The 22,275-nt window shown below is 37.6% G+C and overlaps 1 protein-coding gene across 6 annotated transcripts in view; it reads right to left on the minus strand.

The window, feature by feature from the left end:
* Positions 1 to 22,275, minus strand: part of MIER1 (MIER1 transcriptional regulator) — a 64,710-nt gene that overhangs the window by 40,617 nt on the left and 1,818 nt on the right. For all 6 annotated transcript variants that reach the window (XM_039329101.1, XM_039329102.1, XM_039329099.1 and 3 more), the window contains exon 2: positions 9,776 to 9,800. In XM_039329101.1, the coding sequence (XP_039185035.1) occupies positions 9,776 to 9,800 (25 nt within the window). The remainder of the gene's footprint in view (positions 1 to 9,775; positions 9,801 to 22,275) is intronic.

The following is a 22,275-nucleotide window of genomic DNA, read 5'->3' on the forward strand; positions in this document are numbered from 1 at the left end:
GAGGCGCTGGAGTGTGGTCGGGTGAGGGAGAAGAAGCTGGTGAGGAGGGATTGGAGGAATCTAACTGTTCAGTTTCCCCAGGAGGAGACCAAGTCTTGAGCACTTCCTCGGCAGTAGGTTCTGTGCTGGGTGCCGCCACTGGGACAGGGGAAACCAAATTTGTCCCATTGGCATTGGTTCTCTGTGCCCTGCTAATTTGTCTTTCTAAAGCCAAATGTCTCCTCAAAGCCTCTCGCTCAGCCGTTTTAGACTGTCCCTTCTGAGTAAGGTGCTTTGTTTTAGCTTTCTTCTTCCCCCCCACCTCTGATTCAGAGGATCTGCGTTTTCGCTGCTGCTGTGGGGGGGACAATTGAGGGACCTGTGTGACTGAATACGAGACATTGTCTGCCATTGTGCCAGACACCCCGAGTAGGAAATGCCTGGGATGGGGGAATGAGGTACGCAGATCAGAGGCAGATGCTTGGGACTGTGCCCTCCTCTGCCTATACAAACAATGGCCGGACAGACAGGATTCTTTGGACAGAAGATCCTGCCAGGCAGTGACTAAAGGCCACTATAGGAACAGTTAGGGAAGAATATTCCTCCTCACCTCCTCACCTAGTCCAGACAATTATATCTCTCTCTCTCTCCCCCAGTCTTTGGCTGTGGCAACAGACCACGATAGGAAAACGATTCTTTTGCTTTTCCTCTTCCTTCCTCTGTCTCAATTTCCCTGGGCAACCTCAGATCCTTGCAAGGGAACAAAACCCTTTGTTTGCCGGAAAATGGAGTCCGGGTGATGGCCCCGCCCCCAAGGGGAAACGGCGGGAAGATCAATTTCCAAAATGGCGAATGGGGAAGAAGCCACGCCTCCCAATGGAAGCCCGGGAATCCACGAGGTTCAAAAACAATGGCGGATCCTGATTTTTGCAATCAGGAAGACTCCTCTAGTCATGAGGGGGCTGCGCCTTTCCTCTGGATAGAGGGAAATTCAGCGCCGGCTTTGCTCTTGCCGCGTTGTCTATCGCGCCGCTCAGCTGATCGCAGCCGAGCGGCGACCTGGTTTGCCGCTTCCCGCGCGGCTCAGCTGTTCCGCGCCGAGGGGTGCTCAGCTCCCTCGGCCAGGCTGCTCAGCTGTTGGGAGGGCCCGGAGGGCTGCGCGCAACCCGGTGAGATCCCCCGCGCCCAACAGCTGCTCGGCGGGCCGGAAGAAAGGGTGAGCGATCCGGCCCGTTCCGAGCCTCCCCAGCTAGCCCCACTCACGAGTCCGCCGATCCTGGCTGCCTCTCTCAGTTCTAATCGCTGCCAGGAAGTTTCTCTTGCAAAGGGAAGAAGAGGGGATTCCTTTTTTCTGTTTTCTTTGAGTTTAAATTCGTTTGGTTCTGAGAGCTGCCTCTCGCACTTGTACCAGGCTTCGAGACTGAGTCAAAACTGGGGTCACGCCCAAAGGAAGGGGTGTGGCCGAAGTTTTTACCCAGTCTGCCAGGCAGGAAGGCCGTCATAGAACCCATCCATTTGGACTCTACAGTCATCCTGCTGGAGAATATCACGGGGATATCGCAGAAGAAATGATACAAATGTAGTTTTGTGGTAAAATTAGATACAAGTGGACAATCTCAGAAGCATGTTTTAGATGAGGATAATATTTTAATTTTACCCACATATACATGGATACAAAATTCTGTTGTAAATTTTAAAGATTTATATTTTCTATAGAAAAATAATATATAGGACAGACAAAACTTTATAAGCATTCTAGTACCTATGCTCACAAAATGTTACTTTCTCTTAATATAAATTCAGATTTCCAGATTGGGAGGATAATGAAGACATTCTTCACAAACATATTTCAAATCTTTATAATCTTGGAAAGTTATTTATAATATTTATATAGCTATGCTTTGTACTAACCAAAGTTGTAGCCTCAGTTGAAAAGTCCTTTATGTAAGTACTTCCATTTTTATTTGCAGCATAAATGAAGAACGATTCCAATTTTCACTATTCCACTAAAAACTATATATAAAACTAACCACATGGTAATATCTTCCAGCTGCTGCTGGTTCTCATATGTATGCTTACAAATATAAATTATGGCAGTCTGCACTTTCTTCAACATTGAACTGAACTTCTGTATCAAATAACGTGTTAGCCCTCTTTGCCCAATGCACTAATTTGCCATTAGGGAAAATATGCTGCTACAATCATCATGTGATATAAATTGACATATTTTGAAAACTATAGCTTCCAGATATGTCCCTTTAATCTTATTGAGTAAATCTTCAGAGAATGTATGAATTGTCATTCTTCTCTCATTTTAAATGTAAATAAAATATAATTTAATGAATTATAATTAATGAAAATATAAATTAAAATATAGGAGTTTTAAGGTCAAAGTTTTTGCACAGGAAGCCCTGCTTAATCATTAATTGCTTTTAATTATTTGAATTGCATCAGGCTTGCTAAAAAAATGCTGTTCATATACTAACTAGATATTCCATGTTAGGGATGTACAAACTATTTCATGCAACGAATGAAGAATTTGGACAGTATGCGGAGAAATCTTTGAGCATCTTAGGGTTTGCTCTATCTGGAATCTGGGACAATCTGCTTCAAATGCTTTAGATTGAAATATGTATACATATATGTCTGGGTCTGCCATTCCTTGTATGTTTCTCTCATTGAACATCCCATTTTTTTTTACTATTGGAATGTTTATCTTGATCTTTTGAATTCTCAGATTAGGATGAGTACAGGAGGAGGAATATATAGGCCTATAAAGAACATATAGCATATTCTGGATATCTGCTATCGGAGACAACCTAGACAGCAAGATATATTGAGGGATCACTCCAATCTGCACCCATTCAGTGGATTAGTGCTTCTGCTGGTGGCTAGTGATAATAAAGTAAAGTACCTGGTTGTCTGCCTCCTCAGCCCTAATCCTATTTTTTTTTTAAAAAGTTTCAATTTAGTTCAGTGTAGTGTGATGAGTGATGCTTTTAGTTAGCTAAGAGATTCTCGTATCCATTGTCTTATTTTTTAAAATAGTCTCTTTTTTAGTCTAAAATATTTATCTACCTCTCCAAATGCCTCTCCCAAAATATGGCCAGCTTGTTTATTGAGGGAGGAATAACCTTTTTTGAGTACTTGGGTGAACATTAACAACCCAACTCATCTCTCCCAGCAACTACAAATGGCAAGAGAGTCAGATTTCCTATGTCTGTTTCCTGCCATTCAGTGGTTCCCATATATGGTTCAATCTCAAAATCCTGCTGTTCAGTCTGGAAATTCTAAATTTACTCTGAATTCTGTATTAACAGAATCTAAACTGGGAAAGTCTATGGAGATTTTCAATCATCCAGGTCATGGTTGTCCCAAAGGTGCTTTTTTCAAAAGGCTATTGGACTTTCTTAAGATTTTTTTTCCTTTGAAAACCTTTCGCTTCTCATCCAAGAAGCTTCTTCACTTCTTCAGGAACTAGAAAAAACAAACAAACAAAAAAATTCAAAAAAGTCCAGTTGTCTTTTTTTTTTAAAAAAAGCACCTTTGGGACTAAGCTGGGAAAGAATTATAAAAAACTTCATTTAAACATTAACCGACCTGCAATGGAGTAATAGAATTAACAGAATAAGAGTAGGAAGGTACCTTGGAGGTCTTCTAGTCAAACTCCTTGCACAAGCAGGAGACCTTATACCAGTGATGGCAAACCTTTTAGACACCAGGTGCCCAAAAACCGCCCTGCAGCACCATGGCGGCCATGCCCTCCGCCTGCGCCTCCCAGCATCATCTGTGCGCAACAGGGCATGAGGGCGGAGTCTTGTTCCTGCTGCCCGGCTGCCATGTCCTTGGCTGCGCTGTTCCACGCAGGCCGCACCTGGGGGCGACTCTCCTCTGGGGGGAGCTGCTGGTGAGGAGGGGGCCATGGGGGAGGCGGGGTGACGGCATGTGTGCCCACAGAGAGGGCTCTGAATGCCGCCTCTGGCACGCGTGCCATAGGTTCACTACCACTGCCCTATACCTTTCTGGGCAAATGGTTGTCCAATCTATTCTTTAAAACCTCCAGTGATGGAGTACTGAAGACAAGCTCTTCCACTGGTTAATTGTTCTCAATATTAAGACATTTCTCCTTAGTTCTAGGTTGGTTCTCTCCTTGATTAGTTTCCATCCGTTGCTTCTTGTCCTGCCTTCTGGTGCTTTTGAAAACAGGTTGACCCCCCTCTTCTTTGTGACAGCCTCTCAAATATTGGAAGACTACTATCATGTCACCCCTAGTTCTTCTTTTCACAAGACAAGACATACCCAATTCCTGCAACCATTCTTCATGTTTTAGCCTCCAACCCCCTAATCATCTTTGTTGCTCTTCTCTGCATTCTTTCCAGAGTCTCAACAACTTTTTTATATTATAGTGACCAAAACTGGATGCAACATTCTAAGTGTCATCTTAAAGAATTGACTAAGTAGAACATGCTTCACTCTGCATTCACTCTGTAAATTTGATTAAACCAGCTTAAAATATTGTTCTACTGATTAGTCATCTCCACATCATTTCATTCCTGACCCCCATCCCTTCTTGTTTATTCTGCATAATATTTAAGTAACCATTTTTACTGTTCTAACTTGCTTTTAGATTTTCCCCCAGTTCTAATTTCCATATTGCCAAGTGGGCAAAAATATGTTCTTATAGAAAAGTGGTTGTTTCTTCTTTCAACACTCATTCCTCACAACAAACATTGTACTACCCATTATGTTTTCACCAGAATTTGCACATACTAATATTTCTCTACCTATTTTCCCATCGCAAGTAAACATTTTATTTATATAAATTCAATTGCAATGGTGATAAAAATTTGTGAGTCCTCTAAAATTATTTGTAATCCTATAGTTCTGTGACCTAAATTGTGATCAAAACTTCATCTAAGTCCTAATAATAAAGAACAATGCCCCAAAATAAAGTACTGTGTCATGTTTTTGCTGAACACAATAAGCCAATCTTCATGGTTTTTATTGGAAAATGTGAATTTTAACATTTGGTAACTTTGGGTAGAAATATAAGCGATTTCTCTTTAAATTGTTACTCCTTTTTGGCTTTAAATGTAATAACTGGTAGTATCTTGTTAGCAATGGCCTCAACTAAACATTTCCTGCACTAATAATAATAATGATGATGATGGTGGTGGTGGTGGTATGGTGGTGGAGGAGGAAGGGACCTTGGAGGTCATCTAGTCCAACCCCCTGCTCAGGCAGGAAACCCTATACCAGTTCAGATAAACTCTGATTTAATTGTTCTGTCAGAAAATTTCTCCTTAGTTCTAGGTTGTCTCTCTCTTTGATTACTTTCCATTCATTGCTTCTTGTTCTGCCTTCAGGACTTTGGAGAATAGTTTGACTTCCTCTTCTTTGTGGCAATCCCTGAGATATTGGAATACTGCTATCATGTCATCCCTCGTCCTTCTTTTCATTAGATTAGACATACTCAATTCCAGCAACCGTTCCTTATGTTTTAGCCTCCAGTCCCCTAATCATCTCTTTTGCTCTTCTCTGTACTCTTTCTAGAGTCTCAGCTTATTTTTTACATTGTGCTGATCCTTCCTGTTTTATCAGCTTAAATTATTATAGACCATTCCTGCTTTAACAGACATTTATGGGTTTCTTGCATGAACTGCTCATTTCATGTTATGCTGCAAAATTTCAGCTGAGTTAAGATCAGAGCTTTGACTTAGCAATTTCAAATTGCAAAATTTCTTCTGCTTCAGCCATTCTGTTGTAGTTTTACTGGTGTGTTTAGGGTTATTGTTGTACTGTATGACCCACATTTGTTTAAGCTTTAGTTCATGGATGGAAACCCTGACAAGCTGCAGTAGAATTTTCTAGTACAACCCAGAATCCATTGTTCTTTCAGTAATTGAAACTGTCTGAGTTGTGAGACTGCAAACCAACTCTGAAGTATGTGTCATGCTTCAAAATCATGATTCAGTTCTGTTGAAATGAAATATTTCATTTTCTCACTAATAGAGAAATTATTCAAAGTTCTTTTTTAGTTATAGCTATCCACAGAACATTGTTCTAGTAGTCTGCTGGATCATCCAAATCATCTTTGGCAAACCTGAGTGGGTAATAATATACTTTCTGGAGAATAGTTGTTTGTTGTTTTCCTTATGGTGAACTAATAAACATTATGACATCAAACAATGCTACAATGGCCTGCAGATCCTTTAGATTCACCCTTGGGATATTATACATATTGTTCTTGAAGCACATTTTTTCTCTATTTGTACATTATCTGCCTGCTCTTGGATTGATGGTGATCAAAGTCGTTGACAATGGTTTTGTCATCCCTCCTTGCCTTATTGGCATTAACTCTTTTCTGAGGCCACAGAGAGCTTTTTTGATCAAAGTGGGATTCATTTCCATAGATCTATTTCATGGTAAGTAAACTCCAGTGTTATTTAACCAATGTGCTTTTTTAACATGAAAGGTCCCCTCAAACTCATAGATAACTGATCTCTCAAGACTTGGAACATTTGACAGCTGGTTATCTTAGGGTTAAACTTAACAATGTATGGTCACAGACCCAGGAAGTCAATAGTTTGTTTTTTTTAAAAGATAGTCATTATTGACTCAATGTGTTTGATAGAGACACGACACAATGTACTGTTTTGTTTGTTTAACCAGAGTATATTAACAGAATTTAGATGATGCTCTGAGCACATTGTACCTCTCACAGTACTGCAGGATTACAAAGAGTTCTAAATAGGTCACAAACTGTATTTGCTCTAATTTTTGTCATTTATAATTTTCAATCATGCACACCATTTTATCCCTTAGACACAATTATTTTGGTATCGTACAATTTTCAAATCTGCATCAAACAGTCTATTTAGCATTCACTGAAAGTCATTTCTCTTCTCAGCCAAAAACATGGTATCATCCACATACAAGAAGCACTTAACATTTACTGCTGCTGCCAAAACACCTCTATTATCACAAGCATTTCTTATATCTCCATCAGTACATTAAATAACCAATAGGATTTCACACATTCTAATCTTACCTTAAAATTCTAATTTTACATTTACATTTACATTCTAGTCTTATCTTTAAAAAATCCCGACAATGAGGACAATTATCCAGTGGAACGATTTTCTTTCAGAAGTTGCAGGTGCTCAATCACTGGAGACTTTTAAGTGGAGAGTTGGCGGCCACTTGTCTGAAATGGTTTAGGGCAGGGGTCTACAACCTTGACAACTTTAAGACTTGTGGACTTCAGCTCCCAGAACTCCTCAGCCAGCTATGTCCACAAATCTTAAAGTTGTCAAGGTTGCAGACCCCTGGTTTAGGGTCTCCTGCTTCAACTCCAAGGTCCCTTCCAACTCTCTTATTCTGTTACCCTTTGTTCAATGCTAACTATTCCTGAAGCATTCTCTTTATTTTCATGCCTGCTTTGCTTCCGCTCTATACTACACAGTCAGAAACTACCTTTAATTCCTCATTTCCTCAAAACATTTTGAAATTTAAATCCCATCCACTTTATTCTACATTTTCTCTGCATTGATTTATATAACAAATCTGCTCACTTAGATTTCTGTATTATCTGGAGTGCAAAAATCTGGGCTGCACAACCCATACCTGGCATAAAGCTGAAATTGCATTTCCAAAATGTTGCTGTCACCTCTCAAACCCTTTTACCAGAGTTCTGCAAGTCCCTTTCCAGACACATATAAAAAATTAATGTTTCTGTTGAATAGGGTAAGAGTAATAGTAATATATCAATTAAGAATCAATGAAATCTTTGCACATAATAACTATATAGTTTACTCCATGAAAATACCATATCCATGTTTTAACATTTTTCCAACTAGATTAGTACATTTGTATTGTGCTCTTTTCTTTTATCAAAACTATTTCCTAATATTCTCATTTTGATCATCTAAAAAAGCTCAGTAGAAAGCCCAAAGCCTTCATTATGCATATGCAGAGTAAATGTATTATTATTTTGGCTAGCATAGCAGATCCCTAAACTCTTATGTGACATTTACATAGACAATAATGACAACTACATGAAAAATTTCCCGCAAGTACTTATTCTAATTAAACTCATGTTCCATATCATAATCTATGATATTAACATAAGAACTGACTTTATGTAACAGCTCTATTTCAAGGTTTCTCAGATTATGTAGAAGAAATGTAAGAAGGGTTGAATATGAGTTGAAAGGGGCATTTAGGTTCTGTACCAAATATCAAATTATAGTGGTCCAGTCATGAATGTTAAGGCCTCTTTGAACACAACCAGCAAAGGTGATCCCACACCTACTTTGGATAATTAGAATTTTTCTAATAGTGAATCAGAATTTATTTTGAATCCTTTTTTTTTTTTTTTTGCTCTGAACCCGGGAATAATACAGAATGTATTTTGGTTATCTGTGTTACTTCTTGGTACATATTTGAGCCACCCCCAGTTTTATCAAGGCTAAACAATCCAAATGACTTAAAACCATTCTTTATAGGACTTAAAGTCATTTCAAGTGAATGGCTTTGTTTTTAGTTATCAGCTCAGCTAATCCTCAAATATAAGAAAAAAAATAACCTAATCAAGGTCTTATAAAGTTACATTACAACAAAATATTTTATTTATGATTTTACCAAATTGTCAATTTCTTTTTGATTCCTTAACGCATAAGATTTCAAATACATTATTGCTATGGACAGAATTTAAATATATCCTTTTTTATAGAGTCCTTAGTGCTCTCTGAGCTCAGTTGTTTGCTTGCAGACATTTCATTTCATTGTAGACATTATTAAGGATTACTTAGTTCAACCCTGAGCTACATATATTCTCCTCTATTGGATACTTATTTATGAAAGTTATATTTCTGAATATAACACATAATCTTGTGGTTTGCGTTTATTGAATACAGAAAGTTATGAGAAAATATGTCCTGACTTTTTTTTAAACTTCCTGACTTAGGATTTCCTAGTGGTCTCCCATCCAAATATTAACCAGTTCTAAACCTGTTTAGCTTTTTGAGATCAGTCAGAGTAGGCTAGTTTCTGCCTCTATTTAAGACTCCTGAATTACATGCAAAGATACAAAATACAATTGAGATCTCTTTTGTTAATTAAGCAGGTCTTGAAAAGGTTAATCTTTTATCAAAAATGTGTGTATTACCCAAGAATTAATAAAGAATCAATAAATCTGCAATACAATTCTGTTACAAGTGGATAACACTTGACCTTAGTTATGGCATAATAAATCTTAATTTTTTAAAAAAAACTGCATTCTTTCATTAACCTCAAATTTGTTAGATAATGCCATACATGCATCATATTTTCCAAATTCTAGTGATAGTTCAAAGGCACATTTATAAAAATATGTAAGAGCAACATGACACAGGCATATCTGTTATTGTTAGGGCTATGCAAAACATTCAAATGAAACATCTCTCCTAAAATTATTAAAGCAACAATCTTCTGCAAGTGTAGTATAGCTGATTCCAAAGCTGTTCCTAGCTATCTGCATGCACAGTTGCTTTACTGAGGAGAAAGCACATTGTGAAGCACTTCATTCAAAAGCTTTGTACAGCCCTAATACTTGTCGAGCATGTAATGATCGTTAGAAGTGATCCCTTGAGATCAAACTGCCTTTTAGCATGGAACACAGATTCTTTTAAATAAAGTTCAGTGTAGTTAATTATAGCAACAACTGTGCATTCTATAATATGTACATAATCAAAATGAACTTGAATAGAGAACTTATATCTTCTCCAGTTTAGTGAATATTGAAATAAAACATTACCTGGGCTTGCTGATTCAACTGATGGCTGTCCAAAAGAGAAAAAGAAAATGGTATCAGTAATAACACAAATTATAACTTTAAACTTTTATTTAAATCAAGAAATATAATTATCTAGAAAATGTCTGATATCTGATTTGTTACAAAAAGAAAAATATACACATTATGTAAATATTTGCAATGATTATTTTTACCCATAGGTAAAATACAGGTAGTTCTTGTCATACAACTCCCCCAAAACATACTTATTACCCAGTTACAAAATTCCAATGGCCAGGTCCCCCCCCCCCGTCACATGGTTGCATTCTGGGCACCCAGTAACTGGCTCACATTTATAGCCATTATGTGACCACAATTTATGATGGTTTTGCTGAAAACCTATGTTACTTTCGGTTTGGGCAAAATGCCCTATAGTGAATAAGACATTTGCTTAATGACTGTAAATTAACTTAATGACCATGCTGATTTGTTTAATAACTGCTACAAAAGGTCATAAATTTGGGTTGGGCATGTGATGAACTGCTTTACAACTGTCTCAACTTATGACTGTAATGGGCAAGCTCCATTATAGTCATAAATCAAGGACTACATGTAATTAAAGGGGGAAAAATCTTACAGTTGCATCACAAGCAAACTAGCAGCAAAATGGCTAGAGCAGTGGTGGCGAACCTATGGCACGTGTGCCAGAAGCGGCACTCAGACTCCTTTCTGTGGGCACACATGCCGCGCCCCAGAGATGGCAAGGGACTGGCCCCTGCCACCCTGGCCCCACCCACCCAGTCTGCCATGATAAATAAGTGGGTTTGGGGTTGCAGTTTGGACCCTGGGTCTCTAAAAAGGTTCGCCATCACAGGGCTAGAGCTAAGCTCTTAAAATATTATTAGCCTAAATGCTCAAACACACAATTGTTAAGAAAACTAACAGATATTTCAAATTTCTAATACTCAAGATTATTCTTTGGCAGTGCTTTTTTTGTAAAAAAAAAAAAAAGGTGTCGGAATTCATGCACATCATACAACCCGCCTTGCCTACCCTACAAGGTTCCATCCAAAAAAGGTGCCGGAACTCTGTTCTGGGCGTTCTATGAGAAAAAAAGCCCTGCTCTTTGGTAAACTGAAACTTGTCTAAGTGAAACACAATCCTTTGGCATGTTCATATTTAATATTGTGTTTATGTCTTGTCTGCCAGATATCCTTTACCTTATCCATCTTTCATGATAAAAAATCTAATAAACCTATACCTATCACAAACACATAAATTCATTATCTATCAATAAAAACTAAAGAATTTATGAAAAAAGTTAAGAAAAAGCAATGAAATGAACATATATTATTCTTAGAAGTATAATATATATGTATAATTTTTGAATAATATTGTTTACGTGAAGCATGGGAAATCAGGAGGTCAGGCAGTTCAAATGAATATAAAGGTTTCTTGCAAACGTATGCTCTCTACAAGAATCTGAATTAGAACAGAACATTCATAGAACATAGAAGGGTTGGAAGGGACCTTGGAGGTCTTCTAGTCCAACCCCCTGCTTGAGTAGACCTTACTAATGGTCAAAGCCAACTGGTGGTAGATAAGCATCAGTGGAATTCAAGATCAGTTGTGGGTGCAAAGGGACTTGAACTGGATGATGCATTTGACCCCTATCTTGGGCTCAGCCTGCTCATCTCCTACAATTTAATTTAATTTAAACCATGGACAATTGTATTCTGTTTAATAATAATGATAATGATGATGATGATGTTGGAAGGGACCTTGGAAGTCATCTAGTACAACTCCCTGCTCAGGCAGGAAACCCTATACCATTTCAGAAATAATAATAATCCAAATGCTGCAGAGAGCAGCTTTTTTCTCAATAATTCACACTGTTTTATGATCACTCTTGCATTTTAATCGGAATGCACCTGCCTGCTTGCAAAATAACATAATAATAATAGTAAAGTTGGAAGGGATCTTGGAGGTCATCTAGTCCAACCCCCTGCTTAGGCAGGAAACCCTATACCATTTCAGACAAATGGCTGTCCAGTCTCTTCTTGAAAACTTCCAGTGTTGGAGCATTCACCGCTTCTGGAGGCAGGTTGTTCCACTGATTAATTGTTCTAACTGTCAGGAAGTTCTCCTTAGTTCTAGGTTGCTTCAATGATATCAATGATATTTATTTACTGTATTTTAAAACCATATAATTTGAAGTGATTCTCAGTGGTTTACAAACTATTAAAACTAAACATATAATAAAACCTAGAAATAAAATTGTAACAAATAAATCACTGTAATATAGCCATAAAATGACACAAAGATAAACTTGGTGCCAACGTCACTTAATAACTGCAAAAAATAGACTTCAGAGGCCCTCCAGAAAAGCTGTCTTCATAAGTCTCTGAAAGATTGGATTGTGTGCTGACTAGAACACTGATACAAGAATATTCCGTAAGAGGAGGCTGCCAAAAAACCCTAAATTTCTGCACCCTCACCCCATTTTCCTTTCTTATATGTGGACAACCCTAAGCAACCTCTCCCTGAGTAAGTATACATTAAGAAGTTTATAGTTTCCAAGATCAATAATTAATATCAAATCCTTAATAACAGAGCACAACCAGGGAAACATGAATCACAGAGTTTCTTTAATTAGATTTACTGTCAGAAAACAAGGAGACACTTTTGGTGAGCACCATGATGAACTGATGCCGGATGTAGGTTGCCAAAATCTCTTTGGGGAAAGCAGATATCTCAAGATTACCCACATTTACTCTGTATAGTTCGTTTTTTGTGAGAAGATGGCAGGAACTGTGTTTTTGTGATCAACTTATGACTGACTAGGAATTCATCGAACTTATAGTTGCTAATGCAGTTTATATGGACTTTAGGTTCAATTGAGGTTCACCTCTTAATAATTTTGAATTTATTTATTTAATTTTATTGCTTAAAGATTGAGAACCTTCAGATCAGCAGGTCTTATTGAAAGCACTGAATTCTGTTTAATCCTTCAAAAAATAAGCTTTAACTTATTTTTAACAAGTTCAAAGATTTAAAAAAAATTGGAGGGAGCCTATAGCAAAAGGATGTTTAGTATTGACTTTAGAAAGTTTTTAACAGACTAAGAATATAAATGGACTTATTTAAGACTTTGAAGTTAATTAAAAGAACCCTTTCCCATGGGAAAATATCTATATATTTGGAAACAACTGATAACTTTGAAGGTTGGACACCACTGGACACTTTAAGCGAGGTCTACAATGAATGGAGGAACGTTGTCTATGGGGTCGCGATGGGTCGGACACGACTTCGCAATTAACAACAACAACAACAATGAATGGGTTTCAGGAAGCTATTTACTTTACTGAAGAATTAGAAGATGATACTGAAGAGGAACAAGCCCATTGAATAAAACTGAAATTGAATTGGTGGATTCAAAAATGATAGCCTATATCATTTTTGAATCCAAAAATGGATTCAAAAATGGAAATAGTGGATTTACAAATGAAACTAAATTATGATTTAATAAGTGAAAAAGACATACACATGGAAGAATGCTGTGGATTATTCCTCTACATTGGATTTATAAAAGGGACTTGTTGAAGCTGCCAAGGATTTTCTAAAAAAAAGCCAAGAAATCAACTCCACAAGAAGGCTAAAACTACTTTTATTGAAATTAACTATAACAAAATCTGGCACATCTGATTATGTTGTACCTTCTCTTTACTTTTCAATGAATTAGGGAGGTGTTTGTCTGACCCACTTGCAAATGTTATCTGGATGTTGTGGACTTAATGTATTTTATCCCATATTCGTGAGTTACTGAGCCTTCCTAGACTCTCCCCCAAGGCACAGAGACTGAAAGCTTGTAAGACAAATAGTAATGGAAATACCAATATGTCCAGTGAGGAAATCCAAGAGGAATATATCTTCTTGGGTCAGCCAAGTGGGATCCTTAACTTGTCCATATAGTTCAGCTGAATGCACAGACATTTACACCACACCATCTCAAAAGTAGGACCCCTGGTCACAAGATAAATTATTTCTTAAGAGCACAACCACCCTCAAGCCCTGGCATTGCTGCTGCTATCAGACACAAAACTCAGGGAGGAGAAATGTTCAAGAGGACCATAGCCCTTTTCTCCCCAACAATATATACCTTAGATCTATTTGTTCATCTACCACCAACTTACGAAAAAAAGTAATATTATCACAGATGGATCTAGCGTTCAGCAACAATAGATATAGTAATTTAAATACTATATGGTACATGTAATATTAAAACAGAACTTAAATGTTTTATTATTGGCAGTAGCATCTTCCTCAAAGACTAAAGTGCCTAGGAAGCAATACTAAAGACATTAAGATATTATCTTAATATCGGTGCTTAGACACTGCTCATCAACTACACATAAATGTAGTTGATGTTCTAGCCATTGAGGCTGCTATGTACAATAATAGAGAGCTGCTTCAACAGTCAGTCACTTCAAAATGTATCTGTTTCCACCTCCTTTACCTTTCAGGAAGCACAAAATTTCATAACGAATGAAAAGCATGTTCTCCATAGTTTTGCAAAAGTGGGAACCATATCCTTTGGAGGCTTAGTTTTTACTCGGGTTTTTACTCTCAGGTTTATGTCTATGGAGATTCTCAGTCATCCAGGTCATGGTTGTCCCAAAGATACTTTTTTGAGAGACAACTGGACTTCCTTGTTTTTCTTCGAAGACATTTCGCTTCTCATCCAAGTAGCTTCTTCAACTCTTGACTGGATGGTGGGGGTATGGAAGGATTTATACTCCTTGAAGACAGCTGGTCATTTGCATTCTTTTAGAGAGTCACTGAGGCCACTTGGAGGCTTGTCTGTGTCCTCAGGGTCACCTGAGTAATGCAAATGGGTGTGGAGCCTTCTTGGGACTGCTGAAAGTACTGTGTTGTGGAAAGCACTCCTGAATAAGCTTCTTGGATGAGAAGCGTCTTTCTTCAAAGAAAAACAAGAAAGTCCAGTTGCCTCTTGAAAAAAAGCCCAGGCTTAATTTTTACTTGAATAATAAATATTTGGTCCTTAATGAAGAAAAAAATCAAGCAAAATAGATGAAGACCTTGTTAAATATACAAGGTATCTCTAAAACTACATAAATATACTCCATTTCATCTTGCTCATATCCCAAAAGTTCCAGATCAAATAAGATTCATTTCTGATTGTGGTACAGACAATAGAGCAGGATACAAATTTGCCAAAAACATATTTTTAAAAGCTAGGGTTGCAGAGCATGGCACTCAGAATTCATTCCAACCCCCTAATAATAGCTCCTCTTTAAGTCATGTGACTGGCAGAGGGGAAGAATGGAGTTCAAAGTAAAAAAAAAAAAGCTCACATTACATGGCACTGTGACCTCCAGAGGGGAATAGTGGTAACATTTTCTTGGATTTTTTCCCCCTGCAACCCCTATTCAGCCTATTTTCAAACTTAATCTTATTTTTTTTTCCTGCTCCTATCCTAACAGCAAATTTTATTTTATCCTGTTCAATATTAAATGCTGATGAACAGAGTCCCTTTTATGTAACAGAGTGAGAAATAGCCGAGTATGGTCTACTTGTCAGTTCCATAACTTCAGTGTGTCACAAAAGCCAGAAGCCCTAGAAATTACAAATAAAAAGAACACACTTGCACAATAAACTATTTAAAGTCAATATCATGCTGTTCCTGTTAGCCAGAAGAAAACAAGTACACATTTTGAAAGCCTAACATACAAAAACAACTATAAGTTTTTGAAATCCCATAATTTCCTATTATTTATCTCTCAAATATATGTCTAATAACCACAACAAAAAAGTATTGGATATAGCTTTTGGAAATTACCTTTTAAATGTAATGATATAACACTGGAAATCAAACTATTATTTTAACTGATTGACAAAGAATATTGAGTTCACAGTCATGAAGGAAGCTATTACCTAGGTCTCCAATGATTTATAGTGGCATACCTTTACAATTATTATATTGATAGTCCATTTTTTTCTGGGGCTCAAGATCAGCCCCAGCCAGACACTTTAACAGCTAGACTACCACTGGCCAAAGATGAATAGCACTAACTGTATGGAAAAATCTAAGTAACAAGTTGATACTCACCTGTAATTATGCAAACTATAGAGTTCATGCACTATAATTAGGAATTTCTACTGCTTTGTTTGTATCAGAAAAAGCTTTTTCAAAGACAACAGTATTCACTTATTTATTACCAGATACATATTCTATCTTTATTTTGTACAATCAAGCTCCTCTTTTCCCCACAATAAACCCCATTGGGTGACCTCATCTCTTTAATACTCTTTATGATCCTAGTGCCCTCTGCACATTTTAAGATGGAAATCTCAGAATTTCCAACCAACATGATGTCAGAGAACAAACTCAGAAGATGAACTTAGGAAGGCTTGAAGCCTAAATGGAACCACTAAGATGTGAGAGTGATATTTCACCATTCTTAGGATAATCTAACTTTTACAAAAATATAAAAAATATAATTTCAAAAAAGAATACCCAGTTCGATTAGGGCAAAATCTATGTTACTCTAGCATTCTACCTTACACTAGTCAACCAGATAATTCAGGTATTGGCAAGTACAAGGTGGAGTTTCATCTCTTCTTATCAGTCACCCTGCAAATAGCAGTTTGAAGCATGTTGCCTCCAAAGGTAATCAGTTTCCTACCCCAAGAGATAAAAAAAAAGCTGTAAGCTCAGCCAATCAAGAGGTACAATGACAGAATGCCCTGAAGTGGGCTTCTGTCCTCTAGAAAAGGTTGTGCCCCCCCCAAGGCAATAGTAGCTCCCACTGTCTTGATGCTCTAGAACTAGTGGTACGGGTACCACCTGTGGTACATTGGCACCTGGCAGGTGGTATGCGACCATCCTAGAAAAGTGGTAGTGGGGGAGGGGAATGGGCTGAACCTGAGCAAGAGATGGCTGGAGCTGCAGGGCTGTCAGGGCTCAGTGGAAGCGCCAGGATCAGCGCCAGGCTCCAGCTGGAGCTCGGCACTGATCCTGGTGCTTCTGCTGAGCCCAGAAGAAGCACCGATCAGCTGGAAAGCAGCACTGATCCTGACGCTTCTGCTAAGCCAAGCACCAATCAACTGGAATGTTGCAACATCTCCAGGGTCTTGTGATTTACATTCAGATGCTTGGCAACTGATTCATATTTATGACAGTCACAGTGTCCCAGGGTCATGTGAAGTGACCAAAACCTGCTGCAACCACCCAGCAGATGGGGGGGAATAAAAACCAAACACCCCCCCACCCCACCTCCGCTGCCAATCCTCACCAGAAATGCTCACAACAATGAAAACCTTGGACAGGAGGAAGAGCGCCGCCAGGTGGGCAGGCAGGTGTCTTGCTCGGCTGTGGCTTGGGGGGCACTTTTTCAGTGCCATTGTAACTCTGAACAGCCAGTAAGGAAACTGTTGTAAGTCGAGGACTACCTGTACTTTATCACTTTTTTCCTTTTTCTTTTTGGTCATCAAGTTTTTGACACCTTGCTAGGAGACTGGTGATATCCTAAAAGTGATACAAAGGGTGAAAAGGTTGAAAAGCCCCGCCCTAGAAGTCATAAAACTTAGCTTTCTGGAATATCTTTGGTTTCTGACTGCTATAAAGTACCTGGTGTAGGAATGCTATATTATAATTATAAAACATAATAAGATTCTGCTTTTCTTTCATTATTGTTTCCATTTATTGCCAATGCATTGGCAATTGCTTTGTCATCATTTAGAACAGGGGTCTCCAACCCCCTGTCCGTGGACCGGTACCAGGCCGCGGCATGCCAGCAACCAGTCTGCACAAACAAGCAAAGCCCCATCTGCGGGCTGCAGGCAGCACACAAAACCACGCTCCTTCCGGTCCCTGGAAAAACCTCTCTCCACGGAATTGGTCCCTGGTACCCGAAAGGTTGGGGACCTCTGATTTAGAGTCACTTTGACTGAAATAGTTTACAAATTTATAAATAGAATGAGGAAATCTTTCAAAAGTTAAGAGCTGTTTGGCAATCAAACAGATTGCTTCAAGTAGTTGTATGTTTCTTCTTCTTTGGAGATATTGAAGCAGAAGCTAGGCAGCCTTCTGTCAAACATACTAAAAAAGGGGACCCTTTCACTAAAAAATCTTAAAATGAACAATGAGCTGGGCCAGGTGATTTTCAAGATCTCTTTAACTTTACCATCCTAGACAAACCTGTTTTATATAACAAGCTATAGATCAGGAACTGGAGCTAGTGCAAAAAGACAGCAGGGAGACTTTTGGAAAGCATATGTTCCGCACATCACATTACTTTGCTCTTCAAACATTTCATTGCTTTTTATTGTGCTTCCAGGTGCAATTCAATATACTTGTGTTGATCTACAAAGTTCTAAACTATGTGAGACCAGGAAATTTGAAGTAACATTTATTTCCATATTAATGTTAAAGCCAAGAGTCTATTTGAATTGTGGTAGGATATGAATGCAAGAAATAAACATTGATAATTTATTATCATCACTGGAAACCAGATTCTATAGCATAATTACCGAATTTACTACCAAAGAAGAAAAAAATTGGCTCTCTTCTCATTCTGCTTTCAACAAATAAATATTCTCATTGTCAGAACATGTAGTGTATGTAGAGCTCTCTGGGCTCCAAAGCAAAACTCCAACAAGGAGCTGTGCTATTTGAGAGTTAAGTTGTTGACTCTCTCGCAACTGAGACTGATTGAGAGAAAGGGAAGAGAGGCATCATGAGCTGCTTCTTCTCTGCTGCTGTCACAACATGCTTAAGCCTCACAAGGATCTCCTCTTACTTTCTTACATCATTGCAAAGCATCCCATTCCTGGCTGAAGAATAGGAGGTGACTGTCAATAATGGCGTCACTATTGTTGTTGAGGCAACAGCTTACTTGTGAACAACAATGGAGAATGATGTAGTAGCGGCAGCTCTATCCTCACAAGTCATTCTTCTCTTGCTGAAGCACTGTGAGACCAGGTTTGTTTCTTTGAAAGATTGAAGGTATGGAGCAAGGGAGAAATTGTGAATATTTTGTATTTCTGAGCTTGTGTGGGTAGAATCATTAATTTTTAACTGGGAAAGGCCTTGCCTTTGCTATTTGTATGCCCCTGCCTTTAACTCTGCAATGCTATGTTGCTTTTTAAATTAAACACCCCTCTGAAAGTTGGCATTGTATTGCTTGATTGTATGGTAAGTGTTGATGTTTTTATTGCAACAAGTACGTGTCAACTTATGACCATAAATGGGATGGCAATTTTGGTCATTGAGTAATACGGCCATTAAACGTCATTAGGTGACTGGACTGGCGTGTACTACCAATTTTGTATGTGGTTGTTAAGTGAATAACAGTGTTTGTTAAACGAATCTAACTTCCTCCATTGACTTTGCTTGTTGGAAGATGGATGGGAAGGTAACAAATCATGACCATGACCGCAAGATGCTGCAACCATCATAAATGTGAGCCAGTTGCCAAGCACTCAAATTATGATCATGTGACCTTGGGTGGTGCATTGGTTGTAATTTTGAGAACCATTATGGTCATAAGTCATTTTTTCAGAGGCCGCCATAACTTTAAACTAATGATATAATGATAAGCAAATAAATAACCATTGACATAATAAGCAAATAAAAGTAGAGTAAGAATTAGTTTCCCAACTGATAAAAACATATAAACAACCTATGTAAGCTTCCTTGTTATCAGGACAGAAATCCACTTCCTTATCAATTTGTCTGAAAGTTGAGAATTTTAATTTATATACTATTCTAAATTGAAAATAATTAATTGCTGAAATTCTAGTAAGCCCATCCTGTCTATCTCTATTAATTTTGCTAAAAAGATCTTTGTGACAATCATACCTCTAAGAGTAAATTTCCATTTAAGTAGTTGTCAATGAGTCTGACAGTAATTTCAAATAAACTTTTTTTCTACAGCTTTAACTTCCCATATACTATTGATTCAACTATATAATGAATGCATATCAAAATTCTGCAATTAATGTAACTTACTACAACATGTAAAAACTTTTACTAGCTGTTAGAAATTTGTAAATTTTTACAAATGTAGTTTTCCTGGTACTTTATTCAAGTGGGAAAAATTAATTTAGTTTATTGTTTACTGATTAGTCTGAGAAAATGGAACTACAGAAACCAGAAAACCTGCTTTTTTTCGTACAACAGAAACAGCTTGCTTTGCAAAGCCAATACAATATATAAAATTTGTGTGATGAGGAGGTCCAAAAAATTTATGTCCTTCCATAATCTACAATGCAATACCTTTTCCCAGTTAAAAATTACTAGTTTAATTCTACATATAAAAACCACTAGGTGATCAGATCATATTATTTGGTCTTTAAAGTATTTTGATAATTAAAGGAAACTTGAATTATTTTAAAACTATTGAAACAAAATTAGTAACTAGCAATATTATTAATACTCTCATTCAGGCATATTTGAGGATTTTTTTGTTACGATAATACTGCTCAAAAATATTTTCCCCAGGAATGCTTGCCTTATTTAATGCCTCTTTAGTTGGATCAGGTAATGATTTGGAGAATTTTTGATGAGTTCAGTAAACATGTGTCTCCTAAGGGGAAAAACTCTTCAATAGTTCATCTTGTTTTAATAAAATGGTTACAATTTGTTTTTATTTTTATTATTCTATTTTTTTGGTTTTGATTATAAAGATTTTGTTTAAAAATATACTCCTTTGTAAATTACTTTAGAAATCCCTCTGATAACAAAACAGAATGGTAAAAAGTAAACAGAGAAAATGAAAAAAATCATTAGATAGCCTGATCATCTAGCACAGTGGTTCTCAACCTGTGGGTCGGGACCCCATTTGGGGTCGAATGACCATTTCACGGGGGTCGCCAAACAACGCAGTCCGCCATTTTTTCCCCCTTTTCCTTAGCTGTGCTACTCCCTTTTATTCTATTGGCTTTTGAAAGCCAATAGAATAGACTCTCTTGAATAGAGTCTAATTCTATTGGCTTTCAAAAGCCAATAGGAATTGTCCAGGCTGTCTCTGCCCTGCTGAGCCCGCCAAAAGTCCCATTCTGCAAACGGTGCTGCACCAGTTGAGTAGTCCTCGACTTACGACCGGTTGAGTAGTCCTCAACTTACGACCGGTTGGGGGGTCGCGGCATTAAAAAGGGTGAGAACCACTGATCTAGCAGTAATCATTACTTCAAAACAGTCTTGTTTCAGAAGCAATGTAGAATATGGTTTGTGAGTATAAAACTGACTAAATAGGTATAAAACTAATACAAATATATAAGTAGGTACAAAACTCCAGAAAACAATAGGACATATTCATGTTAAGTCTTCAGCCCCACTATTAAAAATTGAATTATGTCATGATAAACTTTAAGGTAATATTACTTTATCTATTTAGAAAAGAAAAGCAGGCAAAAAGCTACTACAAAAACAGAAGACACTTTCAACATTGCAAAAAAACAAAGAAAAGTTAAGTATACTCATTTTAACTCATTGTATCAAACAGATATAAAAACCATTAAGTTTTCAGAAAGGAAACTGCGAAAACAGGCAAGTTTGAACATGAGCCACATGTTCATGAAACTAATCAGTTTCATTTTCTGCATCTCAACTGTAATGATTAATATTCTCTGATCTTTTCCTTTTTTAATGGATTCCTGAAAACTGTTCTCTTGCCTGTCCTGAGATGAGCTTACCTATTTTTTTCACATATTAATATAACTGCAAATACAAACCAATTTCTTTTACATCTTTTCATTTTTGGTATCATTTTAAACAAAAATGTCACATGGACAAAATCTTATTTATAAAGTGAGCAAAGATGAGGATAGCATAGGCATCAAAGTACTTTATTTGTTTGGCTCCACATAGAATAATTATAACAGTTTTTAAGCAGAGTGGGGAAAGATGCTCCTTTTCAAAGATGTGCTAAAACATGTTATCAATTTTTGAGATAACTAATTCCTTCAAGCTGCGATAAGAGATTTTAAGAGGTTTTCCTTACACCAAAAAGCACATCAATGTTTTAAAGAATATTCAAATGGCAGTAAACTATACTACTATCAACTTTGAAACAATACCCCATTACTTGTAGGAATCAATCAAAGGCTATATGGTAGCATAAAGAATTAAAGTAAGCTCTCCTAGTCAAGCTCATCTACATCCATATGCTTTTCGCTTGGCAGCAAAACAGAAATGGTTTGCTATTATTCTTTTCTGGGTGTTTTTTCTAGTTTCCTCTCTAGCTTATAGATTTGGTATCCCTTGGTGGTGTTCCATCCAACTCTTCACCAGGCCAGTCCCTGCCTAGCTTACACACCCACAAAAAGCTGGACAGGTGCCGCCACCTCCTGCCCAGCCACCCTGAGCAAGTCTGATAAGTTGCTCAATCCTACCATGAGTCTAAAACACCATTTTGAGTTTCTGAATTTCAAGGGATGGGGGGAGAGGGAGGGACAAACATTACAGTTCTGGCAAATTACAACCCCCTCCCCATCCCAGT

The sequence above is a fragment of the Crotalus tigris genome, unplaced genomic scaffold (genome assembly GCF_016545835.1).
Source record: "Crotalus tigris isolate CLP2741 ecotype Arizona unplaced genomic scaffold, ASM1654583v1 scf7180000024387.2241675, whole genome shotgun sequence".
NCBI lineage: Eukaryota > Metazoa > Chordata > Lepidosauria > Squamata > Viperidae > Crotalus > Crotalus tigris.